At 43.5% G+C, this 10,233-nt stretch overlaps 1 protein-coding gene across 1 annotated transcript in view; it reads left to right on the top strand.

Annotated features, from left to right (window-relative positions):
• Window positions 1–3,810, top strand: part of LOC311228371 (protein eva-1 homolog C-like) — a 100,157-nt gene extending 96,347 nt beyond the window's left edge. Inside the window, exons 5-6 of the mRNA XM_084314279.1 lie at window positions 13–154; window positions 1,176–3,810. Of these exons, the coding sequence (XP_084170405.1) occupies window positions 13–154; window positions 1,176–1,609 (576 nt within the window). The 3' untranslated portion in view covers window positions 1,610–3,810. The remainder of the gene's footprint in view (window positions 1–12; window positions 155–1,175) is intronic.
• The last annotated feature ends 6,423 nt before the right edge of the window (window positions 3,811–10,233 follow it).

The raw sequence follows: 10,233 nt of genomic DNA, 5'->3' as shown, positions 1-10,233 counted from the left end.
GACATCATGCAGATGGACTCTGGGCCTCATCGCTTGGATCCCAGTCAACTGAAGAGCTATTGTCCCGCGTATATCCGCAGCCATCTCCGCGGCATGAGTCATGTCATAGCGGTCTGGGGCACGAGGCTAATGGGGCCCGAGTGCATCACCGTAGGTGAGCGCGGTCATGTGGATCTGTTTTGACAGGACGGGCTAAACGAGACAAACAAGCGGAGTGAGTTTTAGCTCGGCGGACGACGTTACAGGAACGCGTCGATGTTGTGGGGAACGCGCTCGCCGTCCTCTTTGGAGATACGTAACGATTTCCTCTACTGTGCGTTCGGTAGAAAGCTAAGCTAGCCTAGCTTAGCACAAATGAATGCTAAACGCACGGATAGGGAATTGGTTTCTATCTTCTTAAGCGCATTTCCCATAATGTCAGCATGTTCCTTTTAAAGGAAACTCTTCACCAAAAAGCTGATTAATTTATGTTGGTAATGTTTCACTCAAATCCACCAACTATAGACTAACATTCTAACCCAAGATTAAAAGGTTGGAATATGTGATGTCACGTCGATGTCACATATTCCAGGTAGTAATTAAATACCGCTCAGTGAAATTATGAAAATGAAAAGAATAATAATACAAATAATAAATCATGTCCTTCATTGGTTTATTTCTTTTATTTATTTCTTTTTATTTTCATCATGTGACTGAGCTGTTAGTACTTCCATCGAAATTACATCACGATACAACTTTGTACAGGACTGTTTAAATAAATGTTTATAGTTTAGAAGTACTATTAGTACTATGACTTGTCCCTGTTCATATATTGTGTAAAATATCTGTCCAGTGTAATGAAGTCTCTCTCTCTCTCTCTCTCTCTCTCTCTCTCTCTCTCTCTCTCTCTCTCTCTCTCTCTCTCTCTCTCTCTCTCTCTCTCTCTCTCTCTCTCTCTCTCTCTCTCTCTCTCTCTCTCTCTCTCTCTCTCTATCTCTCCCTCTCGCTCTCTCCCTCTCTCTCTCTCTCCCTCTCCCTCTATCTCCCTCTCTCTCCCTCTCTCTCCCTCTCCCTCTCTCTCCCTCTCTCTCTCTCTCTCTCTCTCTCTCCCTCTCTCTCTCTCCCTCTCTCCTCTCTCTCTCTCCCTCTCTCCCTCCCTCTCTCCCTCTCTCTCTCCCTCTCTCCCTCCCGACCAGACCACCCGGAGAGGGCGGCGCTCTTCTTCGTCTGCGGCGTGTGCCTGGGCCTCTTCCTCACCCTCTTCGCCCTGGTCGTCCAGATCTCCTGCCGCACCGACTGCCAGCCCCGCCGGGTGGGTGGAGGGGGGACGGGGACGGGCACGGGGGGACGGCGCCCCCCCTCCTCCAAGAAGAAGCGGGCGCGGCCCCCCGCCGCCGACTCGTCGTCCGACTCCGGCGACTCGGACTCGGACGACTGGGAGACCACGTCGGACCTGTCGGCGCGACGGCACCGGCGCTTCGAGCGCACGCTGAACATGAACGTGTTCACGTCGGCGGAGGAGCTGGAGCGCGCCCAGCGGCTGGAGGAGCGCGAGAGGATCATCCGCGAGATCTGGATGAACGGCCAGCCCGACATCCCCGGGACGCGCAGCCTCAACCGCTATTACTGAGGAGAGGACCCGTTAGAAAGAGAAAACGCTTGACTTGAACGGAATGCAAGACAAAAACAAAGACTCGCTCGGGGGGTTTGAACAGGCCGAGAGCCCCCCCCCCCCCTTCCCTCCCCCTCTCTCCCTGGACCAGGTTTATGAAAGTGTGCGACAGCAATAGGACCACTTTGGACCACTTTTGGGGGATTTTGGAGCCACACTGAACAGCACAGTGAGATAGGGGAGGTTAGACGACCCCCCCCCCCCTCTCTCTCTCTCCCCCTCTCTCTCTCTCGGTCTGTGTGGGTGTTATAAGCTACCGAAGGCCCTGCTCTGTGAGAAGCACGGTATAAGCTCGGGCCAGAAGCCTGCCTCTTATTGGTGGGAGGCCATTGGGGTGAAAGGCTATCTGCTGCACTGCGCTGCTTGTGACCTCACGTGGACCCCGTTGAAGTAGAGGCTCATGGGATAGCCGCCTCGGACACAAGTAGTCCCGTAGTAAAAAAAGACTGAAGAATGGCGACTGAAGGACTATTGCCTCGTACCTGTCCGTCGTGCACTGGATATGGGGCGGCCATGAAAGACAGTGAAGCTTGCAGCTTGCGGCCTGCTTTATGCTTGATATCCTCCAGTATTGATGGACGAGGGAGTTCTGAAGAGGCAGAAAAGCGTACGTTGGAGCAACGTGCGGTGACAGAGGACCGGACGATCTTAGATAATCTGACCACAGTCGAAATCATGCTGCCTTTTTGAACATTTTGAAACCAAAAGTTCTTTGTTTTATGGAATTCATCTCAGCCCTTATGAAATCTATTTTATAATATTTAATAGTTTATTATTGTTGTTGTTGTGTTTTTTTTTTTTTTTCATTTATGGTTTATTATAAGATATTTTTATACTTCGGCGAAGGTTGTTTGGCACCTCAGGGATGCAACCCTAGTGTTTGTGTGTCTGGTTGATGTATTTGCTTCCTAAGAAGGGGGATCAGTCCATTTCTACAAATGTGTCAGCATAAAAAAAACTAAAAATGAATTATAATAATAATAATAATAATAATAATAAAAAAGTTCTTAAAATATCATGTTGAGAGCCTCAAAGAGGTTTAGTGATTTAAGCTTATTTTGTATATGTTTTTATTTTACAATGCAGTGCCTTACCTAGCTACTAAGAACTCAGTCTAAGTTTTCACTCAGTAATTGATCAAATATATCAGGATATCCCAAGCTTTTTTGTTTTCATGTGTATTCACCCGTTCACTTTCATTCTTGCTTTGCTTCATTGGTCATGTTTTCAGTCTGATATAGGAACGGCGAACACCTCTGTCAAAACATTGCACTTGCTATCTTGCCAGATGGATGTAACCATAGATATATATAACTAGATGGTGCAATGCGGAGTCTCCAGCGTAGTTCTCTGGCGGCCATCTTGTCACAGGCAGCACGCCCACTCATAACATGAATGTGTATGGTGCATGTACTATTGAAATAGCCATCGCTTGCTACATTTTCAACCGCTTTACAAGCGGTTTGGTTCATTACAAACGTAATGGCTATGATTCAGGATGCTTGGATATGAAATCATTTTCATATGAATGTCATATAAAGTCGTATAAGTATGCAGTATGATAACTACATCTCTCTGACGTTTATAACAAACCAAACCGTTTGAAAATCGTTATTGGTTATTTCAATAGTATAGACATTCATGTTATGAGTGGGCGTGCTGCCTGTGGCAAGATGGCTACCATGTGGCAACGTTGGTCTCCATTGGCCAGCAGCGCGGGTGAGTCATTTAGCCTTTATATGTCTATGGATGTAACTGTAAGAAGGTCAGTGTGTATCAGTGGCTCTGCTACAGAGGATAACAGTGGTCCTCGAGACGAGCTCTAGCACCCCCTGGTGGAACACCATAGGACTCCTGAGTTGTTTTAGTTTTTTTAATCATGTTGCCAATTTGATATAAGCTATTATCAATCCAGTTCTGTTTGAGCTGCCCTGGGTTGTACTATCATAGGATGAATGGTGGTTTTGATAAGAAGCTTGGTATTTTCCATGACTGAGAGATTCAATTGAGAGCACACAGGACATATAAGGGTCATCCACTTCTAAGACTGCCATTCAGTATGGTTTCGATAAGATAGATTTAGTGTTTTAACTTTTAATGGGACTAAAATATGCCAATAGCTGGTAAAGTGAGACCAAAATATGACTCCTGTGCTTGGAATAAACTGTATTGAGAAATAATAAATGTGTCATTATTTTTATCTTTCATATTTAATTGTTGACAAAAATGTTAAGTAATAATTTTGAAATATATATATATAATTATTATTATGTATATGTTTGGTAGTATGGGTCATACTAGTACTACACATTGTCGTGTCCTCTTGATCTACATGTAGAAGGCAAGCAAATATTTATTAATATATGAATATTTTCATTTCTGAATAAACAAAGGAAATGTGGGTCCTTGGAACACATTGTTCTACAGCTAGAATCTCACCTGAAAAAGTGATTCTTGTTTACAAAGACAAGGCACAGAATTTTGTTTACAAACAAACTCTAGGCTTATGTTTGGTTCGGTGCCTTAAAATTATTATCCCAGAGGGGAAACTACTAAAAGGGATTCTTAGAACAATGTTATGAATTACATTTATAATAAATATGTTAACTACCGGTAGTTGAACAATCTGTAAATGTCAAGATTTCTCCCTTCAAAACAGCACATTTAACAGGGTGATCCAAATAATTCTGCCTAAATCTTATTTCTAATCGATGTCTTTCAACTGTTGCTCCACCGGCTAACTTGTGGACAGCATTGTGTGGCTCTGTTGATAGTTGATAGCTGCTTAGGCTATTTGTGTTCAGTTGGTTACCATTATGTTAGTGTCTGATGCTCACCTGCCCCTTCCTCTCCTCATCTCTACTCTATTCTTATTTGAGTACAAAAGCTACCCACCGAACGAGCCGTTAACAAGCAAGCTAATGATAAACGCCTGTTGTGTTGTTTGGATTACACAAATTAAAGGACATTGTTTGCAACAACACTGTTATAAATATCACAGGAGACTGTATTAATATAGATGGGGGGGTGTAGGTTTAGTTTAGTGTATTCGGATCCCCATTAGCCATTGCCACAGGCATAGGCTACAATGGGGTCCACACAGTGGACAGTGGATTCAGCAGATTAATGAATAGTGGAAATGTTTAATCCCTTTAACTTTAAACCTTTGAGATCATGTCAGACTCTATTGGAAGAAAACCAATAAGACCTTACTGAAAATGAAAGAGAGATCCGGAGGATTTGTTTTAAAGATCCTACAAGATTCTATTGGGAAAACAAGTCCTTAAGTCCAATATCCAGTTGCATGCAGAGTTTGGCAGGTCTATCCTTGCATTCTTTCATTTATTTGCATTTATTTAAAATTTGTTGGACCTTATGGTGTTCTTGTTCTGTTCTTGACTTATTGTTATGTTTTCTTCTTGACTTGTTTAAAGAAGACTTGTACGGCCCATGGGGACATTAACGTGTGTTGTCGGGCCTTATAAATCAATTTGATTTGATTTGATTTATCCCAAAGATCTGAGATTTCTCTTGGATTTTTTCCCTCCTGGTTTGCATGATGGGGCGTGGCCCTGATGGGGAGACCTTCAGGGACCCAACGACTGGTTTCCAAAGCGACGTACAAGGAGGCATCTCAGGCCTGTTCACCACCTGCCCAGAGTCACCACCTTCCCAGAGTCTACAAGGCGGTATTCCGGCAACAGCTCCATAACACTGCGGTTCACCAGGTGGTGAGACAACCAGGATGCTACCAACGCTACTGGTGACAACACTGAATGGTGCACTGCTGTTTGGTCTCTCCTTCACCAGCTGTCCTCTTCTCCTACTTTCATCTGTCTCTCAGCACTTTCAGGAATGTGGGCACGGGTGTCACAGAGGGCCTGACCTTCACCTCGTTCGAGCGTGTGGAAAATATATCGCCGAATAGCCAGAATGACAGCAGTCTGCCCCTCCCTGAGGAGTGTTCACCGTCAGGCTGAGCTCAGAGGAGCCCGCCATGGGGTTACTGCAGAGAGCCTTTCTACGCAAAACAGCCTGTAACCCCTGTGTGTGTGTGTGTGTGTGTGTGTGTGTGTGTGTGTGTGTGTCTGGGACGCTGACCTCCATGGTGGTCAGCTTGTCTCTGTACCCCAGTGTCTGTCTGGCGCTGGTGGCTAACACGCCCATAACACGGCCATTCCTGAGCCACAGGGGCGACAGTGGCTCAGGAGGTAGAGCAGTCGTCTGGTAATCCGGAGGTTCCCGGTTCGATTCCTGCTCCTCTCGGGCAGCGTGGGGAAGTGTCCTTGAGCAAGACACTCAACCACTAACTGCTCCCGATGTGCAGGTTGGCACCTTGCGTGGTTGCCTCTGCCATCGGTGTGTGAATGTGAATGGGTAAAATGTGAGGAACAAATTGTAAAGTGCTTTGGTTAAAAGCGCCATATAAATGCACCATTTACCATTTATTTATCTTTCACGAGTGGGCGGGAGGCGCGGGCGTCGAGTGCTCGTTGGAGGACGCTGTACAGATTGATTGATTGATTGATTGATTGAAAACTTTATTAACAGATTGCAGAATGGGTACAATACAGTACGGCTCAATACACACAACTGTTAAGGGGATGCAGACCAGAGAAAGACTTTTGTCTTGTTTACATCAGGGTCCCCCATTTTCAATTCATCATAACATATATGACATACATGACATACAGATAGACAGTACTGCTACATCTATACATTTATGACATACCAGATCTACAAATACAGTACTGTTTTTAAGAGTACAACGCCTGTCACATAGACCCTGGCGTTGGAAACTCTGATTGAGAGACAGAGTTTCTAAAAAGAGAGTATATACATTTGAGGGGGAAGAAACTGTACATTGGAGGGGGTTGGGTAGGTGGAGGGGGGGTGGAAGCTTGATGGTTATTCTTGCGTATCACGTGGGGAACGAGCGCCGCCGTCTACCACCAGCGGGCGAGGAATGCAGGCTGACATAAGAGCGGGAAAGCGCACAAAGGCAACGCACATCCAAACACACACAATGCTATAGGTGCTGGACACACTAGACTACTGGGGACCCTTTTGTCTTCTCCTGCTTGTTGTGACGTGCCGTTATGACGGTTCATTTAACCTGACACCTCCCGTCATGGTATATCCAAGTTGTTCTAATTAACTCCACGTACTGTAGGTGGTTTTTGACCTGACAGGTGTATCTTGTTGAGTGTAATAGAGCTCTGTTCATACCTGTAATCATAATCTATATGACATGCCACTATGGAAATACTAAGTAAGTAGTATTTATGTGGTAAATATGGTCAATCTATGGTGTGTGTGTGTGTGTATTGGGGGGTTGGGGGCAATGGGGGGTCTCTGTAGTGATATAAAATGGAATAGTCATCTTTTAATTATATTCCTAATACTATTTTGTCCCTCAAGACAAACCAGCAAATAGTGTCAGTTTGATTGATTGATTGATTGATTGATTGATTGATTGATTGATTGATTGATTGAAAACTTTATTAACAGATTGCAGAATGTGTAATACAGTACGGCTCAATACACACAATTGTTAAGGGGATGCAGACCAGAGAAAGACTTTCGTCTTGTTTACATCAGGGTCCCCCATTTTCAATTCATAATGACATTAATGACATGACGCAACATACAGATATATATCTTGACATTTGTGACATACATGACATACAGGTATACAGTACTGTTATCCTAACAGAAAATCGTAACAGAAAATATATACATATGAGGGGGAGGAAACTGTACATTAGGAGGGGGTGGATGGGAGGGGGGGTTTGTACATTTATGGGGGCCATACAGATATACAGATATATATCATGACATTTATGACATACAGGTATACAGTACTGTTATATTTGTGACATACAAGATATGCAAATATACAGTACTGTTAAACAGAGATCCTAACAGATAATATACGAGGGGGAGGAAACTGTACACATGAGATGCCACGAAAACGTGCTGATTAAAATCAGATTTCAACAAGTTGACGTGTACCACAGTAGAGGCCTCGCACAGGTCGTTCTCTTTCTTCCAACATGGCTGCCTGTAAACACTTTTGAATGTAAATGCATAATTCTGTGTAGTGGAACAGGTAACATATTGGAAAAGCATGATATTACTGTTCCACTGTGACTTGTTTACAAGATCCAGTAATAAGAAACCAAATTGATATATATTACATCTCTTTATATGTTTTCTTATTTACCTTTTGTACGTTGATTCTCTTCTATTCATTGCCATGTTTGATGCTGATAAATGCAAAATAATAAAGTTCTCATTTTATGTTTTACGTTATCTTGTTCTAATAATTCCCAAGTGTATTAAAGGAGATTTGCTTTGTGAAGATGGATGTTACTGTATTAACATTACAACATTGCACGTCTGTAGGAGTTAGGAATGTATGTCTATGGAATTTCCCCAAAAAGCATGAAAAAATGTGTGTGTAAGTGTGGTTATTGGGCCTATTTCCTCTGAGCAACAGTGGCGCAGCCCTGGTCATGAGCATAGCACGCCATCTTGTGGTCAACTTGTATAATCAGTGTAGGGCTGATTGGAAATCAGCTACATTTACCTGGTCACTGTTTGAAAGGTCTATGATAATTTGTTGAAAAGAATAAACAGAAACGCTCTTTAAAAAATTACTAATACATAAATAGATAATACATAAATCCTAACATCCTTGGTGTAATATTACTTTTGTATGTTTATCTATGATATAGTGAGCCAGCCAAGGGTCTGAGACACTGCTGGATGTAAAGTGGGTGGGTGGGGGGGGGCTGTACATTGGAGGTGGTTGGGTGGGTGGGGGGGTTGGGTAGGAGGGGTGGGTTGGGGGACACTGTACAACTGTACAAGCAAAACTGGACATTGGAATATTGACAAAACCATTGGTCATTTACTGTACATTGGAGGGGGTTGGGTTAGGACATTTACATGGGGCCAGTTTCGAATTGCAGTCTCCCGTAGGTGTTCTTTGAGAGTGGTTTTGAAAGTGGGTAGTGATTCACATTCCTTTACAGCTTTGGGTAGGGCGTTCCACATTGATGTGGCATAATTGCGAAACGTGTTTAGTCCCTTGTTTGAGCCGAATCTGGTCAGAGACCAGCAGGGCTGAGTCGTCTGCGAACAAGAACAAGTTGCAGTCACAAGCTGACAAGCTGGAGCAGTTCCAGACTTTATACTTGATGACATCACAAGTTTTAGCACTCTACTTAATGGATTTCAGAGAACGTTGTTAATGTTTACTAATATTTGGACTGTCTTAGACCATGGAATAACATGTATGGATTTTGAAAATTGGCGGGGTTCCCCTTTAAAAAGCCCATTAGGACAGTGGCTCTCAACCTTTGTCATGTCGAGGACCCCCAATCTGATAGGCTGTTGATCCCCATTTCATTAGATTTTGTCTAAGTAGGTAGAGCTTGGATATGATGAAGTCCAGAATTCCATAACTATCTGTCTAGTGTAGTAGTTGATGAGATAACATTGGAGAAGGTGAAATGTATGATCGGAATAGTTTTTTTTTTTATCATTTTTTTTTTAATTATTACTTAACATGAAAACAAGACAACACAATAACCATAATAACAATACACAGAACTTCACAGGGAGATAACAGAACAATAATAATAAAAGAAATAACAATTTATAAAAACAGAGTACAACATTTTAATTTTAAAGGGGTACTATCTTACAATTGGCCTTTCCCAGTATTCATAGTTATGATATTTACTGATATATACTTATATTCTTTCATTGGGATCACTTCTACTAAACAATCCCACATTCCTGGATGTTCTGCACAGCTATGTACCAATGCATATAAAAAAAAAAATTATCAAACTCTACTAAACTCTATTTCACAAATACAAAAGGTGGGTAATCTGTGTTTAGGTGGGTTTACCCTCCTAAGCACTCTGGGAAAACACACCTTCTCAGACCAGATCCCCCTCCTCAGACCTTGGACTGTCTGACCAGATCCCTCCTCAGACCAACCAGATCCCCCCATCAGACCCACCAGATCCCCCCTCAGACCAACCAGATCTCTCCTCAAACCCTGGACTGTCTGACCAGATCCCCCCCTCCCTCAGACCAACCAGATCTCTCCTCAAACCCTGGACTGTCTGACCAGATCCCCCCCTCAGACCCTGGTCTGTCAGCATCAGAGAAGATGAATATTGAGCCAGCCCATGGGGCTGCCATTGTCTCAAATGGCCTCACTGTCTGTCCTATCTCATTATTGACCAGTGCGCATACATTACTCATTATATTATATTATTACATTACTCTTATAATACCGGTGCGCCATAAAAAGCATACTCACCTACTGCATCAGTCTGAGCTGCACTGCCTCAGACCGGAAAGCACTGCAGAGGGTGGCGAAAACTGCAGTACATCACTCACTACTATTGAGTCTATCCATCACAAATGGTGTCTGAGGAAGGCACGCAGCATGGTCAAGGACACCTCTCATCCCTACCTGTATGCAGGCACGTGCACACATAGAGCCCAAGGGGTGCTTGAGCACCTGCCTTTTTGAGCCTGATAAAAAAAGTGCCATT

This window comes from Notolepis coatsorum (assembly GCF_963971535.1).
Source record: "Notolepis coatsorum genome assembly, chromosome: 5".
Lineage (NCBI taxonomy): Eukaryota > Metazoa > Chordata > Actinopteri > Aulopiformes > Paralepididae > Notolepis > Notolepis coatsorum.
This window is presented reverse-complemented; position numbering and strand designations above follow the sequence as displayed.